Below are 26,380 nucleotides of genomic sequence, written 5' to 3'. Positions count from 1 at the left end.
CTGGCTGTTCTGGAACTAGCTCTCTAGACAGGACTGGCCTTGAACTCACAGAGATCCGTCTGCCTCTGCCTCCTGAGACTTGGATTAAAGGTGTGCACCATCACTGTCTGGCACAAATAGCTTTAAAAAAAGATTTATTTTTGTGTGTGTGCTTGTGCATACATGTGTGTGGTTGCTGTGGAGGCCAGACGCTGTACATTGAACCTCCTGGAGCTAGCTAGAATTCCAGGTGTTTGTCAGCCACCAGGTGGCTGAGAACTGAACTTGGGCTCTCTGAGGAGTGTAGCCATTCTTAGATGCTGAGCAATCTCTGTAGTCCCTAAATTAGCTTGTTTACTTTATGAGAGCTGTTTTTATGTTACTGGTTTTCTGATGAAAATAGTGGGTTTTGTTCTATTAGACATGGACTCACTCTGTAGTGCAAGCTGGCCTAGAACTCACTCTGTAGCCCAGGGTAGTTTTCAACTTGTAGTAATCCTTCTACTTCAATCTTTTAAATACCAGAATTACAAGAATGCATCATCATGCTTGGCAGACGTTTATTTCTTTAGCTCAGTTTTAATAAATGCTTTTTCCATTGGGTTCTATATAGTAGAATGAAAGGCTTGTTAAAATCTATGATGCACTAAAGAAAGTAACTGTGGTATTCATCTCACCATCTTTTCTAGACACATCTCACATTTTATGCAAAACATCCCTTTTCCTTCACCACAAAGACCAAGAATCCTTGTTCAGGTAATGAAAAAGAAGTCTTTTCATGTTAGTTTGTGCCAGGTTCTTTGAGTTTGAAATGAAGCAGTATGTCTGTATGAAATTCTGACTCTCATTATTTAGTAGCTTTACTGAACATTTCTTTCCTAATTGGGTTTTAGATCCCAGGTGAATTAGAACTGGAGTATTACTTATCATTCATGACATCATAAGTTACATGTTTTCATTGGTCCATGCATGGTCTTTGCATAGCTAAATTTAATAATGTAAACCTCAGAAATATGTTGTGGCCATGTTCTTAGTTTCAGAGTAATTGATAAGATTTAGTATTTTAATATTTAAATTATTTATATATTTTATATATTTATACATAGTATTTTAATATTTAAATATTTTAATATTTAAATGCTGAGTATTTGGGGGGACAATAAAAGAGTTTAAACAATGCTTTCAGACAGTGCTGAACAACCTGCTTCTTTCCCAGGCCTACGTAGTGACAGGCCTTGGTAGGTATACAGCTTACGACATTAACTGTGTAGAATCAGTAAAAACAAGATTGCACAGATTGACTACAGGAATGAGAGTAGGTTGTTATGAAAGTTGCTGAATATTTAGCTTTCTATTTATGTACTGTCTCTTCCTGAATCATAACAGTTTACAAACTGACACTGAGTAGCACTAGTTAATGAAGTGATCCATTTAATATTTCTTCTGAGATGTTATTAACATTCTATAACAGGATTAAGCCAGACACTGTTGGTCTTGAATGTATTTCAGTTCAGCGAGTATTAATTTGTACTAAACAATTACAGATGCTTAACTGGTCTGGTGAGTAAATGAATTTGAGGTTCCTATAAAAAGTTATTCCAAATTTTTATATACCTGCATTTAACCCACTAACTAGGTCAAAATTCAGCAATTTAAGAGCTAATACAAATATCTCTGAGTAATTGTAGCTATCATTTATATCTCAATGTGATTAAAATTATGTACCTTTCTGCATATTAAGTAATTTTCAGTTTTACCCTTATCTAAATATTGAGACTAAAAAATTGGTTTGACTAATTTATCCTTTTGTTTGTTTTAAGCTGTCAGTCCACGATGCGTTATTATTATCACAACCAGTTTCCACACCTTTACCACTAAGGTAATGATGCTTTGCTTATTTGCTTGTTGTTTGTTTGTTGTTTGTTTGTTGTGGATAGAACCCAAGACCTTATGTATGTTGGACCTTACAAGCCACACCCTCATTTGATAGTTTTTTTTAAGATTTTATTTATTTATTATGTATACAGTGTTCTACCTGCATGTGTGCCAGGACACCAGATCTCGTTAGAGATGGTTGTGAACCACCATGTGGTTGTTGGGAATTGAACTCAAAACCTCTGGAAGAGCAACCAGTGCTCTTAGTCTCTGAGCTATCTCTCAGCCCCATTGATAGTATTTTAAATGCTATATTTATTTGCTTAAAACAATACTTCCCTGAGCCAGGCATGGTGGCATAAGCTTGTAATCCTAGCACCTTGGTGAGACCTGTCTTAAAATAAAAAGCTATGAGTACCTGTATAGCTTGGTGGTAGAGCATTTGTTTAGCTTACACAAGCCCTGAGTTCAGTCTCCAGTAAGGAAAAAAAGCAAAAGATATAGCGTACTTTAGAGGCAGGATGACTAACTAGATAAGGATAGGGCATCCCTTAGTCTTGCCATCCTTGGTACCTGGGTGGGTGGTGCAGCACTTGAGAGAATTACAAGGCCCAGAAATGACTCAGTAGGTGAAGCACTTGGCATGCAAGTGTGAGGATCTGAATTCTGGTCCACAGAACCCACATGGAAAGCATGCATGGGTGGTACATGCCTGTAATCCCAGCAGTGGCCAGACAGGAAGCAAAGATAAGTGGATTTTAGAAGCTTGCTGACCAGCCGGGTAGCCCACTTGGTGAAGTTCTAGGCCAAGGATAGACCCTTTTGCAAAGAAAAGATGGATGGTACTGAGGACTAACGCCTGAGGCTGTCTTCTGACCACTGCATGCATCCCTACATACTGCATGTACCCAGGTGCATGTACACACATTCTACAAAACCCAGAATTATCCTTCCTTCCCATATGCGGTTAGTAATGTTCATGGTGAGCTGATGTTAATCTTCTATGTACCCCTTTGCGTCTTTTCATCTGTGCCACTAATCCAGGGTACTAGCTGGACTATTTCATTAGTAGCCTCTTAGTCAATCCTTGCTCTTCTTCCTCCAGTTTCTTTTTCAGTCTACCCTGCAGCCAGTGCGTCCACTTATGAATATAAGTATAAATGAGTCAGTCATCTCTCTTGTTATTTTTCCCATGCTCACTTGTTTTGCAGTTCTTGGATTATGGCATTAGCTTTTTCCTGAGTCTTTACATATGCTGTCCCCCAGCCCACTCACACCCTTGCCTCTTTGAACTCAGATCAAATGTCTGGGCTTCAGAAAATCTTTCTTAATACGTGTTCATTTGAATCGCACCATATACTACCTCATTATTTAGCTACATTTTATTTCTCATTGCTAAATTACAAATTGAAATTAACATTAGATTATTATCCTGTTTAGTAAGCAAATCTTGATGATAATATTTTAGCAAAGTAGTTTGTAACCCTTTCTTTTCTGTTTTCTAGTGGAGCCAACTTTAGTACCTTACTGATGAATTTGGGTCCTGAGAATTGTGCAACATTGCTGCTGCTGGTTCTACTTGAGAGTAAGATTCTGCTGCATTCTCTTAGGCCAGCTGTCCTGACTGGGGTAGCTGAAGCTGTTGTTGCTGTGAGTATAAAGTTTTTCTTTTAGAACAAAATTGCTACTAGAGGATTTGTATTCTTCTCTAAAGAAAGCAGCTTTTAAATTCCAGCCCAGTCAGTTAAATATGAATATAATTTGTATGTATGAAGAAAACAAAAGTGACTTTTGTTTGAGGAAAAAAAAAGTCAGTTTCTAATTTTTTGTATTTTAGTGTTCTCCACAGAGTAAATATTTATTATATAACATTAAAACATATAAGTGGAGTCTGGTGCCACCTACCTGTAGTCCCATGCTTCCTGGGGAAACACAAATAAAGGTCTTGTCATCCTAGGAGGGAACCAAGAAGAGACTAAAGTAACAAACCTACCAAAGTCCAACTTGGAAAACCAGTCAGGTTATTGGGACTACTCAGAGGAGTGTGGGTGAGAGGTTACTCACAGCAGGGACAGTTCAAATGCAGCTACATCGTGGAAATCCTGTAGCCTAAATGACAACTCATGAAGGCTGGAATCCTAGCCATCTTCAGGACTGGCAGGCACTACAGAAGGTTAGAATCTCTTCAGATTACAGGGCTGGTGCAGTTGTTTACTGTTCCAGTGACCTAGGAGAGGGAGAGGTCTTGTGAGGCTGAGTCAGGTTTCCCAGGCCTGTTAATCTTTTGACTCTGCTTTCTCAAGGGGGATTGTTTCAGTTCAAAGAAAATTGCTATACAATATCATGGCACTTGGGAGGCTGAGATAGAAATACTTATATATCAAAACTTTGCCTCAAAGAATAAAGCAGAACACCAAAGAACTCTAGTTGATTTTGCTTTAAATTTTGCAAATTTATTACATAGTTAATTTCTTATTTTAACTGTTAACTGTTTTCTCTAGTTATACATATGGCTTTATTTTGAATAGGATAATATAAAACACTTAGCTCTTGGGTATATCACAAATAAAGTTAAGTTCTACTTAAAACACTGTCATGCTTTCTTACTGCATTTAGAAATCAGATTGTGCTGAATTTTTTTGTTGCTGTGTGTATGCATGCACATGTGCATTCATGAAATACCGGACTTACTGTGTGGTTGCTGGGATCTGAACTACAAATTCCATGATTGTACAAGTGATCTTTAACTGCTGAGATGTCTTTCTAGCTCTTGTTTATTTTATTGTACTATTTTTAATTTTGTGGTGTGTGTGTGTGTGTGTGTGTGTGTCCGCACATATGAGTGTGGGTGCCTGGGGAGGCCAGAAGAGGGCATTGGATCCCCTGGAGCTGGAGTTACAGGTGGTTGTGAGCCATTACATATGGGTGCTTGAAACCAAACTCAAGTTGTCTGCAAGAAGATACTCACTCTTAAATGCCAAGCCTTCCCTCCCACTGGTCTTGCTTTTTTTAAAAGACGGGCTCACACTCAGCTTAAGTTCACCTGGAACTTACCAGGTTGATGACCTTACTTTAGCAATTCTCCTGCCTCAGCCTCCTATGTTGGAATTAGAGGTGGGAGCTGCCTGCCCAGCCACCCTGCTTTCTTGCTGTATTCTGGAACACTTAGGTTTGTGTTTCAAGTAGCTGTCTTTTTCATAATGAGGCTCACATTGTCTGTACTAGTATAACCTGCTCTGAACTCTTAACCATGTTCATGAGGATCCTTTTCTTTTTCCATAGTATTACTCATTTTCTACTAGAGTAAATACTGAATTATATCTTCTGTTTATTTTCTACCTCTTTCTGTCAGAGTAGGTATCAACAGACTGGGTAAGTCTGACCTGCCAGTTCATGTCTACCAGGAGTTGTGCGAATAATAAAGTTTTATTGAGACATAGGCTACCTATTGACTTACGACCCGTTACTGTTTTCTTGTACAATAGCAGAGTTAAGAAGTTGTTACAAAGGTTGTGAGGCCTAAATTACTCTGCATTTTATAGAAAAAAAGTAGACTAACATTCTAGACTGAAGCTAGGGTCTTTTCTTGATACTGTGGTCTCATTGTCTAAGAGTGCTTGGCATCTAATAAATGCTCATGTATCTGTTAAGTGTATGATTCTTGAGTACAGAAACCCCAGTCTTGAATAATAATCTGTAATGTCTGGCAGGGGTGGTGGTATAGAATTTTGGGGGGATGGGTGAAGGTGAAAACTGAACCAGGCACAGAATGATGAGTCTTACCTTGGAAAAAAAAAAAAAAAAAAAAAAAAAAAAGCTCATCACGTTACAGTGTTATTGAGCATTCAGGTGGCAGAGGCAGGAAGACTAGAAAAACAACATAGTGAGTTTAAAGTCAGCAAACTGTGCAGTGGTCTGTTTTTGAATAAGTCCTTGTAGTCACTGCAGTACAGTTTGTTGTTTTATGTGTTTGTGTCTATGTATATATGGACTAGTACTCATGAAGGCCAGAGAAGGGTCAGATCCCCTGGAGCTGGAGTTACAGAAGGTTGTGAGCCTCTCAATATAGGTTCTAGGAACTGAACCCAGGTGTTCTGCAGCAGATGCTCTTAGGCATCGAGCCATCTCTCCAGACCCTGAGCCTGTTTTTTCAACCTATCAGAAGCTGTTCTTAAAAACAGAAACAAATGAATTGGAGTAGGTGTTTAAAAAAAAAACAAAAACCAAAAAACACCAACAAAATCCCAACACACACATACACCAATTAAGATAGCAGTTTTTAAATTAAAACTCCTATATATATATTAATTTTTTTGTCTGCGTGCATTTGTTTGTGTGTGTTCATGTGTTTATGAGGATGAGGGTGTGTGTATGTATGGAGATCAGAGATTTGGTATATTCCACATTCCACTTTTTTTTCTTTTTTTCACTTTTTTTTTTTTTTTTTTTGAGGTTGATTTTTCTCACTGGCTATGCTGGATGGTTAGCCAGTCATACATATCTGCCTGCATCTGCTCTGGAATTAAACAAGTTCATTATGCCTGGCTCTTTATTTGTTTGAGATTCTCAGAATGTTTTATATCTTCTTTATTTTAAAGAGGTTAAGCTTCACTGAAGTTGAATTATTTTAAATGTTTATTTGAAGTGTAGAAAATGTTTTGTTAGATCTTGAAGTGATTCTCAAGAGATTTCTTAATTTTTAATTATGTTATACTTAAAATTTTAGTGTGGTGCTTGAACTCGAACCCAAGGATGCTAAGTATGCTAAGCAAACACTCTACCGCTGAGCTTAAGCCTAGCCCCACATTAGTTTGTCTCTCCCATGCTCTACCCACCTTCTTGTGCGCTTAGTTTGATTTTGGTCAGAGCTCATTAGTGGGTAAAATGCCTAAGTTTATAAAAACATAAGTTTGTTGTATGATTTGGGAGGCAGTTTTGTCTCTTTGCTTTGGTTCTCCATAAAATATGCATGTGGGATTTGTGTAGGTATCAGAAGAATTAACTTGCAAAGAGTGGTTAGGATTTTAAGTGTGCCGTGATCATTATTATTCTTGAATTTTAATTCAGTAGTATTTGTAGCCACTTTATTTTGGAATGAGATTTAAAATTAAAACGTAGATTTATTACTTTTCAGTGGTCCCTTTTGATAATAGTTAATTGTGTAATTGTCATTGCAAATTTGAATTTGGTTAATTTTTAAAAAACTTTTCCCCTAGATGATCTTTCCATTTCAGTGGCAGTGCCCATATATTCCCCTTTGTCCTCTTTCACTGGCTGGAGTGCTTAGTGCACCTTTACCATTTATAGTTGGAGTGGACTCAAGGTACTTTGATCTTCATGACCCACCACAAGATGTTGTTTGCATTGACTTGGATACGAATATGATATATGTGTAAGTGATCCATCTTTATTATCTCACATGTGTAGTTTCCACCATATATAATTAGAGCTATTTAGAAACATCTAGAAATAAGATGAATTGGCAGGAAATGGTATAGATAAAAAAAATTGGGGGCTGGGGATGTAGCTTGGTTGAAAAGGGCTTGCTTAGCATTCTTAAGCCCTGTTTTCCCTCTCTAGTACTGAATACATGCTACAGTGGCATATCCTTGTAATCTCTGCACTTGAGTGGCAGAGGCAGCAGGATCAGAAATTCATGGACCCTCTACTATATGGTCTGTTTGGAGCCAGCCTATGCTATTTGAGACCCTTTCTCTCCAGGCCGTCATGGTCACTGCAGTGCATCTGTTTGAGAAGATACCTGCATGTAAACTGAAAGAATAGTTGTATGAAAGGAAGGAAGAAAACATTTGCTTAGAAAATAATACTAAAGCTAAGTATGGTAGCTTATGCTTGTTAACTCACTTGGGAGATTAAAAGATCACCAGGAGTTGGAGACTATCCTGGGCTACATAATGAGATCCAGATCAGCCTTAACTACAGAGTAAGACATTGCCTCAAATAACCCCACAAAAATTTAAATTAAAATATGCTGAAATAGATACACTACTGTATTTTAAAACTGTATAGCTACAGTGGCTCATTATTGTGTATATCTAGATTTATAGACAACTTGGAAGTAATGAATCACTTCATGAATTTACACTTCCCTCCCTCATTTCCTACACTTCTTCCCTCCTTTCCTGGGAACTGAATCCAGGATCTGGTGTGAGTTAGGCCTGATCTCCACCATTCGGTCTCATAGGTAGCTCTAAAATTTTGTTTGTTTGTATAAGTATCACATATCTCAGACTGGCCCTTGAATTTGAACTAGCTGTGGTAGCCAGTGCTGCTCTTGAACTGATCTTTGTGCCTTCCTCACGTGCTAGGGTTATGGATATGTGCCATACATTCAGCCCAGCATCCTTTTTTTCTCTCACTCTTGGTTTTTCAAGACAGGGTTTCTTTGTGTAGCTTTGGAGCCTGCTGGAACTCACTCTCTAGACCAGGCTGGCCTCAGACTCATAGAGATCTGCCTGTCTCTGTCTCCTGAGTGCTGGAATTAAAGGCATGCGCCACCATCACCCAGTGCTTCATATCTCTTATAACTATAAAAATACGAGTTTTATAGTTGATGGTATGGTCCCTTGGATTAGACAGAATATAGAATGGGAACATGTGGCAATTTCTGTACATTAGGTATATTATCATTGTCATTTTAGAAGATATTTGAGTAACGGACTTTCAAAATGACTTTTTTTCCAAAGCCAGATAGATAGTAAATGTTAGAACCAGGTTACAAACTGGTAATAGTAATCCAAATAGGCATGACATTGTGGATTTGGGCATTTAAAAGGTAACGTTATAGGTACTATGTGATTACATCAAGTAAAAATACTTGATCAGAGTTAAATGTGACATGCCGTTAGTTTTAAACACATGACAATTTCATAGTTGATTTGACATCTTATTTATTTACTTATTTATAAGAAAGATCTTGCACAGGTTGGTAATGGCACATACCTTTAAACTCAGCACTCAGTAGGCAAAGGCGGGCAGATCTCTGTGAGTTTGAGGCCAGCCTAGTCTACAAAACAACTTCCAGGATGGCCAGGACTGTTAACACAGAGAAACCGTGTCTCAAAAAACAAAACAAAACAACAACAAAAAAAGGAAGCTCTTTCTTTGTGTCCCTGGCCGGCCGGGAACTTGCTGTAGAGCAGGCTGTCCTTACTAAACTGGGGCGATTCTCCTTGCTTTGCTCCCTGCTGCCATCATACTCGGCTGAAGTCGGTGTCTTCTGGCAGTCCCTGGAGCATGGGATTGCTATAGTGCCTTCAGTCAATTACCTTTGCAGGGAGAACACGATATTTGCCTCTGTGCTGGTGGTATTACCACCCAGGGAGTATTAGAAGTTAATTTCTACTTGGAGGTTCTTGGACCATGCTGGTAATACTTGGTTGGACCTGTAATAATTGAAGAGGAAATATCTTCTTCCCATTGAGATCTAAGCTCAGCCAACACTAGTGAGTCTTAGTTTTCACACCCTACTTGGTTGTGATCAAAACAGAAGCCTTTAAAATCCAATGCTCTCTTAGAGGTCAGGTGAAGCTTTTTAATTTGGTGTTTCTGTAGGTTTCCATTCACTGAAGACTAAGCTATAGCATTAAAAGAAAGCCTGGCACATACATGCTGAGTTGTAGAAGAGCGTTCCCCAAAGCCATTGTCTCTGCTGTATCTTATGTTTCCGAAGTATAAAATTTTGGAAATTTTAGTTTTTATTTAGCTTCTATCTGCATCTTTATTTTTTTAATGCTTTTATGGTCATAGAGTATGTTAAATAATGTGTTTGATTTCTTCTTACACCTCTGTGAGGAATGTGACGAACTAAGTGTACTTTACTTCTTTGTTAAATTCTAGCTCTTGGTTTGGGCATATAGTATTTTAGAGTTCTATGAGTAGGCTAATGTCTCAAGTCAGTTAATTCAACCCTTAAAATATAATATTTAAACATAACTTGGGAAGTCAGATTTCAAGTCAGTGTTGTACATTTACTGTGGTGGTAAAGGCTGTTGAGGCTTAGATGGAGGCAGCCATCTTCAGTGCGAAAAATGCCCCTTTTAACTTTGACATAGAATTTTGTTTAGTACAAATGAATTATAAATAACAGATTTTTAAAATTCTGGTTTAATAGATCTGATGAAAAGAAGAACATAAACTGGAAACAGCTTCCCAAAAAGCCATGCAAGAGTCTGCTTGGGACCTTAAAGAGGCTGTATCCCCAGCTCTGCTCAGGTGGGTACAACGAGAGAGTAGGACACTGGCTGCAAACACAGGTGTCTCTCTTTCTTTCTTACTTTTAGTATCTTATTTCTAATAGTGTTTGTGTGCGCACACATGTATGTAACATGTGCTTGCACAGGTGGGTACCTGTGAAACCTGGAATAGGGTGTCAGATTCCTTTGATATGTAAGCCTTCCCAGCATGGGTGGTTGGGTCCATGTAAGAACAGTGTGCATTCTTAACCGCTGACCCATCCATCTCTCTAGTCCCTTTTCACTGTTTTGAGACAGTGTCTTTGCGACCTAGCCCAAGTTGGCCTGGAACTTGTGATTATTTTGTTTCTGCCTCTCCCCTACAGTATTATAAATGGGAGACTAAGATAAGATAATATTAAGATAATTGTTAATTTAAATATTGTATGCTGCTTAATTAGTTATTACATAACAGATAATGTTTAGTTGGGTTTTTCTTTTTCTTCTTCTTTTTTTCATTTTCTCTGTACCCTGTCCTCCTTGTTACCTTCTGTTCTGAGAGCTAAAAGTGACTTCAAACTCCTGATCCTTTTGTCTCTACCTCTCAAATGTTAGGACTGCAGATGAGGTACAGGGCCAGTTTGTGGAGTTCTGGGGAGTGGACCCAGGGCTAGGTAAGCACTCTACTGTCTGAGCTATATCCCTAGCCTAGTTGTTTGTTTCTTCAGGGTTTTTTGATACTGAATCTCATGTTTTTATGGGCTGGTTCCAGCTTGTTGTGTAGTTGAGTTACCCCAGCACTTAGGGAGGGTGAGGCAGCAAGATGTTGAGTGTGAAGCCAGCCTGAGTTACATAGCTAAAATACAGAAAGACTATCTCGAAGAAGAAAAGAAAAAAGAAAGCAAAAGGAAGTTGTGGGCCTTCTTTTGCCTATTATCATTCAGTCATTATACAAATAGATATCATATATGAATGCCTTGTTTTGTTTCTACTTCTGTTGTCAGTTCACCGAAAGACTCAGGAAAGTTCAGCGATTGAGATGACTCCAATTGAAGCAGATTTCTCTTGGCAAAAAAAGATGACACAACTCGAGATGGAAATCCAAGAGACATTTTTGCGATTTATGGCATCTGTTTTAAAAGGGTATAGGTCGTATCTCAGACCAATCACAGAAGCTCCTTCAAATAAAGCCACAGCTGTGGATTCATTGTTTGATCGACAGGGTAAGTGTCAGATCACATTTGCCTTCATTGAAGTCCAAGGTATTTCAGACGATGTACTACATCCTTAGAAATTAATATTCAACTGTAAGGAATTTCCATAATCTGTAACCTACCTCTGTTAGTAGAGAATTTTTAAAATTTATACTCATTGGTTTCTCTTAAAAATAACCTGAGGGTGTTTAATTTGAAGAGTCCAATGTGTTATGTGGATTCACAATCCCAAATAGTCCGTTATCTCAGGAAGACACATCTGAGACTTGTCTTTATTTCTTCTCTCAGTTTTGCAGTTTGTGCCTTTAAAAGACTCCTCAACAGTTATTTTACAGACTGAAGCCACCAGGTTTTATTCATTTTGAAAACTGTGACTTTGTTCCTGGAGGAAACATATAATTTTCTTAGTGATTGTATTTTTTGTTTTGTTTTGTTTTTGTTTTTGAGACAGGATTTCTCTGTATGACTCTGGCTGTCCTAGAACTCACTCTATAAAACAGGCTGGTCTCAAACTTAAAAGATCTGCCTGCCTCTACCTCCTGAGTGCTGTAATTAAAGGTGTGCGCCACCATGCCAAGCTGGAAGCATTCTTCAAGTGAGTAATTTGGAGGACTTCATTATAAAATGAAAAATAACTAATATTTATTTAATTAATTTTTTTTTTTTTTTTTGAAGCTGTATCTCTATAGCTTTGGAGCCTGTCCTGGAACTCACTCTGTAGACCAGGCTGGATTTGAACTCATAGAGATCCACCTACATCTGCCTCCCAAGTGCTGGAATTAAAGGAGTGCACCTTTACTGCCCAGCTAGAGGCTGGTTTATAGTTTGGAAGCTAGGCTGAGATCAAGGTTTCTTCTGAGGCCTCTCTTCTTGGCCTATAGATGGCTGTTTATTACCACTTTGTGTCTAAATTTCCTTCCGTAGGACACTAATAGTATCAGAGCAAGGTCCATCCGGTGACTCCATTTTAAATCTGTAATTGTTTTAAATGACTTTGTTTCCAAATATTGTCATATTTGAAGTAATAGGAGTTAAGACATTAGCACATGAGCACTTTTTTGTTTGTTTGTTTTTTAGGCCATCTCGTAACAGTATGCTTGTATACCACCCCCCAGAAAATTAAATGTTAAAAGATTAAATGGAAGATCAAATTTAAGATTATATTCAGGCTGCTGGTAGCCTTAAGTGATAGAATATTGACTTCTATGGACAGTAGTGGGCCATTAACTAATACAGTCTCTCCTGTCTTTCTGACCTTGATCTGAGGTTGTATATAAACAACACAGCATTTTTGTTCTAGGGAAAGCAGACGTTAAACAACAAAGCACTACAAATACTGATTACAGTGTTGACTTCATGAGAGTGCTAACTTGGTTAGAGATCTTTCCTGCAGGCATAATAAGTGAAGAATCGTTAGGAATTGCTTTAGCTTAACTTTTTATGCAAACAAAATGTATATGTGTATGGGTGTTCTGTGTCGTGTGGGTGGGTTGAAGAAAGAGGTCACTATCAGATGAAATGTTCAGGCCTGTGTGGCAGCAGAAGGTTCAGCTCTGATAGACTGAACATCGAGCAGCCGTACACAGCATATTGATTGATTGTCACACAAAGTTGTTTTTTGGGTAAATTATTCCCTCATACCAAAGCCCCTAATATAATCTATATGTTTCTGTAAGGGAAAGCATCATGCCCTGCTACTTCAGTTCTTATTGTATATAGTTTGCAGTAGGGCAATAATCCAAGACCTTCAGGTGCACCAGGAACATGTTATGACCAAAGTCATGCGAAGCCTCTAACACCCCCTCAGAAAAACAATTCTACAAATCATAGAAAATGATCACTGTTTCCCACAATTCTTCAGGTCAAAGTACTTCTAGAAAACAACTATTCATCCTGATGTTTACCCCAGATACAGTGAAAGCTACTTATTCTAATGTTTGCCCCAGATACAGTGACTCTGTTAGATTCATACAATACCTTCACATAGGTGTTACTTAAGTTCAGTAATTTTGTCTGCCCCATCTATTTCCTTCCACTCCATTTCATTTAATGTGCAATGCAAACAGGCTATCATTTCTTCTATAACTGTTGGTACCTTTAGAATTTCCTAGATTTACATGTATGAACTGCTATATCATTGTGTTGTTATTCAACATTTCCAGCTATTTTAATTGTATCAAGAGCCACTCTGCCTAGTAGAAATACCATTTGAGCTACAGTGTAGTGTTAAATTTCTAGTAGCCACAATGAGAGTGTAACAACTAAGAAAAAGTAATTATAACTACATTTCCTCCAGTCTGTCCAAAACAGTAGCATTTCAACAGATAATCAAATATTTTAAATTATTAGTGAAACAGCCTAACATTCTTTATTTCCATCTTGTCTTTGAAATGCAGTGTGTCTGTTATAATTGGCATTGCAGTTTCATAAGTTGCATTTAAGGTGGTGTGTTACCGTGTTAGTTACTAGAACAAACGTATGGATCTTGATTATTAAAGATTTAAAAATATGGCCTGTTCTAATCTCTCCTTACTCCTTCTCACCCTTCCCCCTTTCCCCTTTCCCCTTTCCCCTTTCCCTCTGTCTCTTTTTCCTCTCCGTTCTTTTTTCCTTTCCCCCTTTCCTTCTCTTCCCTCTCTCCCCACTTCCCCCATAATTTGCTTATATTTTATTTAATAATTTATTTGTTGTTAAGTACTTCAAGAGGGTGGGGATGAATGAGTAATACAGCATGCCAAATGCCCTAAGGCATCAAAAAAAGAAAGGCACAGAAAAAGTGACATTTTAAATACTGTTAGATTATGGAGGATTATTTAAGATAGTTAAAATTTCAATCTTTTTTTATTAAAAATTTTATTAAAAATTTCCACCTCCTCCCTTCCTCCCACCTCCCCTTCCCCTCCTTCTCCAGTCCAAAGAGCAGTCAGGGTTCCCTGCCCTGTGGAAAGTCCAAGGTCCTCCCCCCTCCATCCAGGTCTAGGAAGGTGAGCATCCAAACAGACTAGGATCCCACAAAGCCAGTACATGGAGTAGAATCAAAACCCAGTGCCATTGTCCTTGGCTTCTCAGTCAGCCCTTCTTGTCAGCCATGTTCAGAAAGTCCGGTTTGATCACATGCTCCATCAGTCCCAGTCCAGCTGGCCTTGGTGAGCTCCCATTAGATCAGCTCCACCATCTCAGTGGGTGAGCGCACCCCTCGCGGTCCTGACTTCCTTGCTCATGTTCTCCCTCCTTCTGCTCCTCATTTGGACCTTGGGTGCTCAGTCCAGTGCTCCAGTGTGGGGCTTTGTCTCTATCTCCATCCATCGCCAGATGAAGGTTCTATGGTGATATGCAAGATATTCATCAGTATGGGTATAGTATAGGGCCATTTCAGGCTCCCTTTCCTCAGCTGTCCAAGGAACTAGCTGGGGATATCTCCTTGGACACCTGGGAACCCCTCTAGAGTCCAGACTCTTACCAACCCTAAAATGGCTCCCTTAATTGAAATATATACTTCCCTGCTCCTGTATCCACCCTTCCTCCATCCCAGCCATCCTATTCCCCCAAGCTCTCCCCATCCTTCCCTTCTCACTTCTCTCTCCCCATCTCCCCTTACCCCCACCCCACTCCCACCCCAAGCTCCCAATTTTTGCCTGGCAATCTTGTCTACTTCCAATATCCAGGAGGATAACTATACATTTTTCTTTGGGTTTACCTTCTTATTTAGCTTCTCTAGGATCACGAATTATAGGCTCAATGTCCTTTATTTATGGCTAGAATCCACTTATGAGTGAGTACATACCATATTCATCTTTTTGGGTCTGGGTTACCTCACTCAGGATAGTGTTTACTATTCCCATCCATTTGCATGCAAAATTCAAGATGTCATTGTTTTTTAACTCTGAGTAGTACTCTAATGTGTATAAATTCCACACTTTCTTTATCCATTCTTCCATTGAGGGGCATCTAGGTTGTTTCCAGGTTCTGGCTATTACAAATAATGCTGCTATGAACATAGTCGAACAAATGCTTTTGTAGTATGATTGGGCAATAAAATTTTAGTCTTTAAGAATAAATTGGCTGGGGCTGGAGAGATGGCTCAGAGGTTAAGAGCACTGGCTGCTCTTCCAGAGGTCCTACGCCCTCCTCTGGCGTGCGGGCATACATGGAGGCAGAATGTTGTATACATAATAAATAAATCTTTAAAAAAAAAAAAGAATAAATTGGCTGGGTTTCGTAGTGCTCACCTTTAATTCCAGCATTAAAGAGGTAGAGGAAAGCAAATCTGTCAGTTCAAGGGCAGCCAGTGCTGCATAGTGAGACCCTGTTTCAAAAACAGAGATGTTTAGTAGTTAAGAGAACAAACTGCTTTTGTAGAAAACCTTTGAGTTTGGTTTCCAGCACCCATGTTAGAGAATTCCAGTTCCGGGAGATAGAGCACCTTCTTAAGGACTCCTAGGATGCCTCCACAAATGGTGCGCGCGCGCGCACACATACACACACACACACACACACACTTCAAATAAACACATCATAAAAACTTTTTAGAAAAATTGGTACATTGGTGATTTCAGTTTTCAGCCAATTTTCTCACCTTCTTTATTTGCCACCCTCATCCTCACCAAAACCAAACAAAAGACTCGTAGTAAGTAGTAATTTAATTTTTAAAAAAGTAAACCTAACAGATAACTGTGTGCTGAGTGTTGTGGAAATTAGAGGTTTAGTAATAATATTGAAAACCAGGAAGGAAAGTTTGATGAGTATAATGACTGTGAAGAAATGGAAAATTGAAATTAAAAAATGGGATCACTGAGAACCATGGTATGTAGAGCCCCGAATATTTTGTGGTTTGTGCGTGTTAGTTACCTGTTCATCACTGTGACCACGTACCTCAGAAAAAAACAACACATAGGCTTCTGCTACGGCATAACTGCAGCAGAAGAGCACAGCTGAGGAAAGCTATGCTCTTGACCATCAGAGAGCATGGGAGAGGGAGGCAGGAACTGCCCCAGTCACCTGCTTCCTCCAGTGGGCCTACCTGCTAACATATTGTTTACTGTAAACTACATGGGTTAACCCATTGGGGAATGGTCTGGTCACCTCTCAGTAATGCCACCAGCTGTGGACTAGGCCTCAAAACATGAGACATTACATGTGAGACTTGGTGTCCAGACCACAGTAGTGATGATGAATGAGGATGTTAGGAATAAAGAGACTTTGATAAGACCCCCTGATCTTCAGTCATTGAAAGAAGGAGAGGCCCCTGACTTCATTAAAACAGTGGACTACTAGCCAGTGGTGGGTGGACTGTAACTGCACAGAAATTTTCATCATATGCAGAAAGATGGTCTGATGGCAGAGGAAGACAACTGACCCTTTAAATGTATATTAACCCTTGGTTTAAGGGTTGTAGAGTCTCAGAGAGGAATTTTTGTTTGTTTTGTTTTGTTTTGTTTTAGAGATAAGGTTTCTCTCTGGAGATCTGACTGTCTAGGAACTTGCTCTGTAGACCTGAACTCAGAATTCAGAGATCCCCCCTGCCTTTGCTTCAGGAGTGCTGGGACTCAAAGGCATGCCCCACCACACCCATCTGAGAATGAGGACATGGGACTGAGGTTCCTTAGAAGATTCATAATTCAGTGAGATTAGTATCAATGGTCTTCATAGTTGGATCAGGCAGGAAGAGCTTTACATGATTATTAGAAATTTTCATAAACGTGGATGTGTATAAATGGAATATAATATAGATGAGTATAAAGTAGTATTTGATATATTGATTCCTCTTTAAAATTTGTTACAATTCTGTTTTTTCAGGTTTTTTAAAAAGTCGGGATCGTGCCTATACAAAATTCTATACCCTTTTATCTAAAACTCAGATCTTTATTCGTTTCATTGAAGAATGCAGTTTTGTAAGTGATAAAGATACTGGATTAGCATTTTTTGATGATTGCATTGAGAAGGTAATTTTTTTAATATGCTAACTTTAAGAAAAACCACTTTGGTTTAACTTTATAATAATTGGGGTTTTTAGCTCAAAGTAATCTGATGAAGACAGATATATGTGTGTTATGTGTAACAACTTTCCTCTGTGGTGTCTACTTGCTACTATACTTGATTTACTTTTCTCTTTGAGCTTGTTCAGTGTTAAGAATGTATCCTCACCTTTCTAAGTCTTGCTGGGTTTTTTTGTTTATTATAGATGAATTTTTCTTTGGGCCACCAGCTCATGAAAAATGACACAGAGACTTACTAATTATGAAAGCTTGGCCTATAGCTTAGGCTTGTCCCCTAGCTCCTATAACTTAAATTAGCCCATTTCTATTCATTTATATGTTGCCAAGTGACTCATGGCTTTACCTCTCCTCCCGAATGTCTGTTCACTCTGTGACTGGCTGGCAATTCTGCCTTTCTTCTTCCCAAAGCTCTCTCTGTCCAGAAGTCCTGCCTGTATCTCATTCCTAGCTATTGTCCATTTAGCTTTTTATTAAACCTATCACATCTTCACACAGTGTAAAGAACAGGTCCACAACAGCTAAAACATTTAGTTTTAGCTAAATGAACAGGAAGTGATAAGTTTTATCGCTGTGGATTCATGCACAATGGTGCACTATGTCTTCTTTACTGTCTTTCTGAACACTTGCTAATATCTGTAGGGCTTTTTTGTTATTGTTCAAGGTTTCTTTTGAGCCAGTCTCTGTGACTGGATTAGCTTTGAATTTACTGCATAACTAAGAGTGACTTGAACTCCGTATCTTCCTACCTCCATATTCCAAGTGATTTCACAGTTTTTCTAAATAGATTTAGGAGCTTATGTTTATACAAATCATATAAGATTTGAGATTGTATCCATGAATAGTTGAATATTATGTTTTAATTTTTATTGACCTTCAGTGACTCATATGCCTTAGAAACCATGTTTGCTAAGGTTTATTTGTGGAATAATCTATTAAAGTCAATGATGACACATACCTGCAGTCCCTCTGCTAGAGGCTAAGGAAGGAAGATGGAAAGTTCAGAGCCAGCCTACACTACACTATACAAGAAGTTCTGTGTACTAAGCATATGGGTCGTAAAATACATTCTGAAATGTCTTTGTGTACCCCTGATATTGAAAAAACGGCTTATGTTTGTATGTGTCAGTTGTATGCACACATGTGGTGGTGCACATGTGCAGAGGCCAGATAGGGATGTTGGGTGTCCTCCTGTACCACTCTACCATGCTTCTTTGACATAGGGTCCCTCACTGAACCTGGTGCTGGGCTGGTTGCCACAAGCCCCAGCAGTCTTGTCTCTGCTATCCTCCTCCCCCACTACACTGGAGTAACAGACGTGTGTAGTTGCCCTGCTTCTTATATGGGTGCTGGGATCCGAACTCAGGTCTTTGTGCTTGTCTAACCAGTGCTCTTAACCATTGAATCCCTGCTCCAGCCGAGTGTCTTTTTTTTTTTTAATTGAGTATTCCTAACAAGTGAACCATTTCTTCAGCCCTGAATTATTTCTTCTTCTTCTTTTTTAATCAGGATTAAACATTTTAAAAAACTATTGAATTCATTAGAGGTTTTCACTAAGAATTTTTCTTTTCCTCTTTCAGTTGTTTCCAGATAAAGGTGTAGAGAAAACAGACAAGGTATGATTTTTTTTCCTTATATTGAAATGTCAAGTTTCAGAATTAAATATTGCTTATATGCACATTAATTGGAGAACATACTTATTTTCAGGTTGATTTGGATTCAGCAGAAGACACCAGATTGATAGAGCTAGATGATTCACAGAAAAGTGAACACACTGTATTTATAATGCCCCCCGAGCCACCTCCTGATGATGGAAGTCACTTGTCACCTCAATACAGGTAGCATGAACTTAAGAGCTACTTGGACATAGTTTAGGTAGTTAATTTTAGTTTTTGCCATTACTAAGAGATGCACATTTTAGTAATGTGTGTAGGTAATTTCTATGTGGATACTCTGAACATTCTATGGAGTTGCCACCAGGCATTACAGCATCGGACGAGTGTCCTCTCGGAAGGGTTGCCACCAGGCATTACAGCCTCGGACGAGTGTCCTCTCGGAAGGGAAGTCAGACGTTAATATCATTCACTTAAGTGTTTCACCGTATTTTAGTCTTTAGAGTTTCTGAAGAAAAAGTTTTGATTTAGTTTGGGTTTTTTGTTTGGTCTGGGTTTTTTTTCTTTGTTTGTTTGTTTTGTTTTTGAGATTCCTCTACTAACTTTAGTTTTAAACCTGTAAAATTTTTGAGGTAGTGAGATAAAACATGAAAGTAGAGGGCTAGGGATCATTCTGTGTTTAAAGAAAACCTAACAGATAGGATTTAGGTGTGAATCTTTTCAGAAATTAACAATGAATTTGTTTTCATTTTATAATCATCATGGTACATAGTTTAATAAACTTAAATGAAATGAGAAATCTAATGTGGTTTTTGTAATAATCTTTCTTTTATTATTAACTTTAGGTATGTGTATATATTGTAAAGATGAATTCATTTTCTTTGTAGCCTGTTTGCCTTTAGTGACAGGTCTGAACATTATTCTGTGCTATCAAATTTTTTCCTGCTTTATGATTTTAATGACCACATTTGTATGTAGTTACTGTAATGAATTTACCTTGTTTCTTGTGGATTTGTTCATAGTTCTTTGTATCTTTGTAGACATGTTTTTTTTTGTTTGTTTGAGGCTATATTCTATAATAATTCTCTAAAGAAAAGTCAGGGACCCTTGTAAATAGACTGTAATCTCAGTAGGGCTAAGTGAGACTGAGTTATACCTATAATTGAGTGTCTTAATCAAATGCTACTTTCATTTGATGCTAAAAAAAAATTCATTTTTATTTTGATTTGTGTGGTTGAGGCTTTTAGTTCTGACACATAAGACACAATCAAGTAGGGAAAGGCAATCTTTCCTAGAAGAAAATTTGCCAAAGTAAATCAAACAGTTTCCAAAGAGATTCAGTCATACAAGAAAAAACAAAAAACAAACAAAAAAAAACCCAAAACCACTTAGCTTTTCTAGCATTCAGAAAACTGCACACCATAGTGTTGAACGGAAGCATTTTAACTTACCCACTGGAGGCTGAGCTGCGCTGCTGGAGTATTTGTTAGTATACCCATTTTGATGACATCTGCTAGTGATTAGAATAAGTTCATTTTTTCCTGGCGTGGTGGCGCACACCTTTAACCCCAGCACTCAGGATGCAGAGGCAGGCAGATCTCTGTGAGTTTGAGGCCAGCCTGGTTTACACTGTGAGTTCCATAGCAGCCAGGGAAACACATTAAAAACCCTTATTTGGGGCCTGGGAGTGAGAAGGTAGAGGGGAAATGAATTGGATGAATTGGGGGTGGACAGAATTGGACAAATAAGTCCAGTTCTCTTGAGAAACACTGATTCAATTTAGTATTCATTTAAGGAATTAAGCAAAAGTATTAACAAAGATACACATACAAAGGAAATTAATTGATGATATTCTAAAATAACTGAATAATATCCAGCAGTGTAAAGAACTGGTTAAATCATAATAAAAAATAAAAAGACTAATTTTTAAAATACTGACATAAACTAATGTCTTAAAGACAACCTTGATTATAAAATAAACTAGCTGGTATTTCAAATATAATTAAACTTGAGCATATGGATTTTATGTAAAGAGTTATGAATTTCTCTTTTTAAGTAAGAAGTCAGAGATATTTTCTTTCAGGAATTGGTTGAAAATAACAAACAGGTGGGAGCAGCTAGAGTTCCATATAGAACATTTTGAGCTTCTAGCTGTCGTTTCTCATATTTTGAAACAAATTGTAAGGAGTTTTCAAGAATATTATTGGATATTTGAGGTTTAGAAAATCTTACCCGAATACTGAGTAGTTGAAGAAATTGGTGGATTTTAAATCAGCAGTTCTGTTTTTGATTTTTATTTTAGTTACACGTGCTTTCCAATATTGGATCGTAAGCTTTTTGACAGCCCACAGGAGCTGAAACTGTGCTTCAGTAGACATCCTCCTGGGAGCAGCATTACAAACAGTCCTGCTCTTATGGCTAAAAGAACCAAACAGGTCAGATCCTCCTTACCCACCCCTTGTTCAGTGAAAATGTAAAACGTGTATGTGACATGCAGCTTGTGGTATAGAATCCTCAGCAGCCCTTGGAAGGCCCCCTGTGGCTGTCATGAGTTAAACTCTATTTCTTGTATTCTACTTGAAATTAAAGCTGAAGTTAAAGCACTCATTTATATTTAAGAGTAGTCTTGGGAACCAAACTTGACTTAAGAAAACAATATAACTTTTCTGGACATGGTGGCACACACTTTGAATCCCAGCACTCAGGAAGCAAAGACTGGAGGGTCACTATGAGTTTGAGGTCAGCCTGGTCTATACAGTGAGTTCCAGGCCAGCCAGCAGTACATAGTGAGACCCTGTCTCAAAAATTAAAAGAAATAAAATGGAAGGTATATAACAGCCTGGCAGTGGTGGCACACGCCTTTAATCCCAGTTCTAGGAGGCAGAGACAGGCAGATCTCTGAGTTCCTGGCCACACACACCTTTATTGTGATATAATCCATATACCTCACAGTTTACCCACTTAAAGGGTATATATAATTCAGTAGCTTCTCTTCCACTCTGGGACTCAAGGTTGTGCAACCACCACATCAGTTAATTTTAGAGATGCAAATAACGCATAACTCCAGAAGAAAAGCCCACATCCTTTAGCCATTAGCCACTACAACCTGTCTCCTAAAACCCTCTGTAACCATTAGTCTGTTTTCTGCTCCTACAGGTGCAATTTATTTATTCTAGGCATTTCATAAAGTAGAATAATGCAGTATTACGTTGTGATGGTCTTCTTTAACTTAGTATCATCTTTTCATTCTCCAGCATGCATTAGTGTTTCATTTTGACTGAATAATATTCCATTGCATGCATATAGTAGTTTATCTGTTCATATGCATGCAACAGTTCTTATTGTTGGCTACTGAGAATAATGTTGATGTAAGCATATGTATGCGGTTACCAAGTTGATGTTTGTTTTCCTGTCTTTCTAGTCTAATAGTAGAGCTGCTATATTTATTAAATGATAATTCTCTGTTGAATCTTTTGAGGAAATGCTAAGCTGTTTTCCAGAATGACTACAGTATTTTACATTTCCATTAACATTGTTCAAGGGTTCTGATATTACTGTTCCATTTTTAGTTCTTATCTGCCTTTTAACAATTACTGCCATCTGGTGAATATGAAGTGATACTTCACTGTAGCCTTGATTTGTATTTCCTTTGTGTTTTATGTACAGTACAGCAAATATACATAAAGGGGAGTTAAACACAGGACAGCGTAGATAGATATCTTACTTTACTGCAGCATCTGGTATAGAAATAAGGGATTAAGCTATGATGAGATGCATTAAAATAATGTCCTTTATACACTGACATTTTGAGGTTTTTCAGAATAAGTTAAAATTATGACAGTTTTTCTGCCTCAGCCTCCTGAGTATTGGGACTACAGGTATAAACCACAGTGTCTAGCCTTGGACCAGTTGTTTTTAAACCTACTCCATGAGAGAATCAATGTAGACAATAAACTCAGAAGGGAGAATTAAGTGGAAATCCGACAAGAAATTCTCTAGGACATCTTAATTGTTAGTAGTGAGCAGAATAAGAAAAATATTGCTTCAGACTCAAGGAGTCCTGAGAAAAGGAAGGTACCTGCTGTGCAAGCCTGAGGATCTGAGCTTGTCCCATAGCCCATCTAAAGGCAGAAAGAAGGAATGGTTCTACAGCGTTGTTCTCTGACCCCTGCATGTGAGCATAGCCCATGTACATACATACGTCCATTTTACACACATACACACACATGCACGCATAGTGTGCACTAAAAAGTTAGGAGTATAGAACCAGACACCATGGTTTATGCCTGTAATCCCAGCATTTGGAAGCAGGAAGATAAGGAGTTAAAATGGATATCATATCCTTGCCAACAGGTAGTGTAGAATAGTGTAAAATGTTACTGTAAACTCAAGTTTCTTAAACTTTTTTCACTTATGATCCCTTTTTACCTGAGAATTTTTTATGTGATTCCAGACAGCATAAAATTTTTAAACATAACCTATATAATTATATATGTAATTTTACTTTATGTTAGCAACCAGAACAAATTTGCATTCTAATGAGACGGATGTCCTTGTTCATTTTTACATGCAAAGTCAAATCTAGACAGAATATTTAATGTTGCAGGATATACAGCATGTTCAATGTTTTTCAAAGTTGATCAGTACTTTGATTTTATACTTTAGTGCTGAAAATGCATAAAATATATAGTACAAAATAACAAAAGTATGTTTAGGACCAGTCTAAAAGTTATTGGAAATTCTGTCCTAATCCTAAGCCAAGTCAAGCAGTGACTTTTTGTTTTTAAATAAAACTCAGATCAGCAGCCCATACAACAGTTTTTAAAAAGTAAAACATTCTGATGCAGTACAGTCCAAAAGTAAAACTGGATGTAGCCCAGTCGGTGACGTGCTCAGTCTACAAGCATGAGGACCCGAGTTCTGGCCTCAGAGCCCACATAAAGAACCAGATGGGTGGTGCACACTTGTAATCTCATTACTGGGGAGGTAAAGACAAGAGAATCCCTGGAGCTTGCTGGTCAGCCATTCTTGTCTAATCAGAGAGGCCTAGGCTAATGGGAAAACATACCAAAAAATAAAAAGCAGGGTGGATAATACATGAGAAGTGATACCGGAGGTTGACCTCTGGCCTTCACAGACATGTGCACACATACAAATATGAACATGTGGCCAAAAAAAAATCCTTGCTTGATGTTTACATACTGAGGAATTGTGATAGGGAAATAGTAAGTTTTTTTTTTCTTTCTGCAATTGGGCCATTGTGTTTTTATAAGAGCAAGGAACTACATGTGTTATAAAAATACTAGATTCCTAACATTAAACTGTACTGAATAAACAGTAAAGGCATTTTAGACACACCTATTGGCATTTTTGATATGATGGCATGTCTGGTGCAGACACATGATGGAGACATGGAATCTTTATACATCTGATTTTGAATTACTCTTTGGTCATTGTGTACCCAGACAGTTTACCATTGCCATGGTTTTCATTTCTCTCAGATTTACTTCCACAACTCCCATTTAAGGTTATGTCCTCAGTTTAAGAAGCTGGGCTATAAACCAAAGTTCATGGAATCATGTGGTACAGAACTAAAACTATAAAATGCTTCATTTTTAAAATCTTAAGTTTACATTCAAATTTTCCCTTTTTTTCTTCTTCATTCATATAATGGGTTTTGATGAATACAGTGATATTTATTCTCTTTATAGGAGATAAAAACAGCTCATAAGTTGGCGAAGAGATGTTATATGAATCCACCACAATGGGCCAAGTGTCTTTTCAGTCACTGTTACAGCTTGTGGTTTATCTGTCTCCCTGCCTATGTTAGAGTTTCTCACCCTAAGGTCAGAGCGCTCCAGCAGGCATACGATGTGCTTATTAAGATGAGGAAGACAGATGTGGATCCACTGGATGAGGCAAGTACAAGACAAGCTATGATACCTTTTTTCTTTTTTTTCTTTTTTTTTTTTTTTTTTGCAATGTAGTGGATGAATTGAGGGCCTTGCTTGTGCTTGGCAAGTGTGATATATTCCTCTCCCATGCTGATACATGTTGTTTTGTAATTTTAAGTGTTTGAGTCTGCCAGTTATGGTGATACACGATTATAATCCTAGCACCTGTGAGGCTGAGGCAAGAGATTGTCCCAGCTCTCAGGCTGGCATATCCTGGACTACGGAACAATATTTAATCTTAAAAATAAAAAACAAAAAGGAAGGTAGGAAAGTTAGTTAATTTAGCTCTTAGTCAGCCAGGCATGGTGACACACACTTTTAATCCCAGCACTTGGGAGGCAGAAGCAGATGGATCTCTGTGAGTTCCAAGCCAGCCTGGTCTGCAGAGTAAGTTCCAGGCCAGCCAGGACTGTTACACAGAGAAACCCTGACTTGGAAAATGAGAAAACAAAGAAAAAATTAGCTCTTAGTCATTTTAAGACATGCCCAATCATTTTCATGAAGCAGTTATGATAAAACTGCCATTCTGTTTCATGGTGTTTTTTCATATTGTTTGTTCAGAATATTTATTAAAAGTTACTGTTTTGGCCAGGTGTGATAATATACATACCTTTAATCCCAGCACTTGGCCAGCTTGATCTACATTGTAAGTTCAAAGTTAACCAAAGCTACATAGTGAGACCCTGTTTAAAATAAATAAACCCTAAACAACAAAACAACAACAAAATTGCTGCCTTGCCTAGGAGTGGTGGTACATGTATCTCGGCACCTGAGAGCCTTGAGACAGGAGGGTCACCCTTTGAAGACCAGCTTGGGTTACTACTTTGTGAGATGCTGTCTCATATTAAAGCAATCAAAAACTATCAATTTGAATGAAGCAAGGATGTCCATACTTAGGTCACATTATTTGCTCTTACACAGAATTTAATAGTGAATTCTTTTTGTTCTTAATACAATTTTGTTAGGGAGCAGAAGTAAAAGACTTGCAAGTGGTTCTTGGTAGGTAAGTCACATTAAACTCTTTTGGATTATTCATCTGAAACTGTAGTGACTCATTTTCAACATTGGTTCTGTTGACTCTTTTTTTGAGACAGTGTTTCTCTGTAGCTTTGGAGCCTGTTTTGGAACTCGCTTTGTAGCCCAGGCTAGCTTAAAACTCACAGAAATCCACCTGTGTCTGCCTCCTGAGTGCTGGAATTAAAGATGTGCACCACCTCTGCCTAGCGACACTGTTGACTTTTAATGTACAAAATTATTGGTGGTGGTGGTGGGGTGTGTGTGTGTGTCCTGTATACAGCAGGATGTTTAGCAGCATTGCTGGCTCCTACACACTAGAGGCCAGTAATAATAACCTTCATAGGTTATGACAGTCATTGCCTCTGGACAACTTCCTCATAAGGTTGACTTAAGGCTAAACCAGTTGATAGACAGATCATGCCTGGCTTATATAGTCACCATTCAGTAAATGATGTACTGGATGTCTTTATGTAGTCTCTTTCTCTCTCAAGCCTCAGAGCCACCTTAAGAGACATTTATATCATCCAGCTGCAACTTGAA

The 26,380-nt window shown here is 38.2% G+C and overlaps 1 protein-coding gene across 3 annotated transcripts in view; it reads left to right on the top strand.

The window, feature by feature from the left end:
- Dennd4c (DENN domain containing 4C) overlaps positions 1-26,380 on the top strand; it is a 97,823-nt gene that overhangs the window by 39,868 nt on the left and 31,575 nt on the right. For all 3 annotated transcript variants that reach the window (XM_038335562.2, XM_038335561.2, XM_038335560.2), the window contains exons 7-17: positions 669-735; positions 1,800-1,858; positions 3,360-3,504; positions 7,071-7,246; positions 9,989-10,089; positions 11,054-11,272; positions 17,060-17,205; positions 18,837-18,872; positions 18,964-19,094; positions 21,172-21,304; positions 24,581-24,787. In XM_038335562.2, the coding sequence (XP_038191490.1) occupies positions 669-735; positions 1,800-1,858; positions 3,360-3,504; positions 7,071-7,246; positions 9,989-10,089; positions 11,054-11,272; positions 17,060-17,205; positions 18,837-18,872; positions 18,964-19,094; positions 21,172-21,304; positions 24,581-24,787 (1,420 nt within the window). The remainder of the gene's footprint in view (positions 1-668; positions 736-1,799; positions 1,859-3,359; positions 3,505-7,070; positions 7,247-9,988; positions 10,090-11,053; positions 11,273-17,059; positions 17,206-18,836; positions 18,873-18,963; positions 19,095-21,171; positions 21,305-24,580; positions 24,788-26,380) is intronic.

The sequence above is a fragment of the Arvicola amphibius genome, chromosome 6, assembly GCF_903992535.2.
Source record: "Arvicola amphibius chromosome 6, mArvAmp1.2, whole genome shotgun sequence".
Lineage (NCBI taxonomy): Eukaryota > Metazoa > Chordata > Mammalia > Rodentia > Cricetidae > Arvicola > Arvicola amphibius.
Note: the sequence above shows the minus strand (reverse complement) of the source record. Positions and strands in the feature narration are given on the sequence as shown.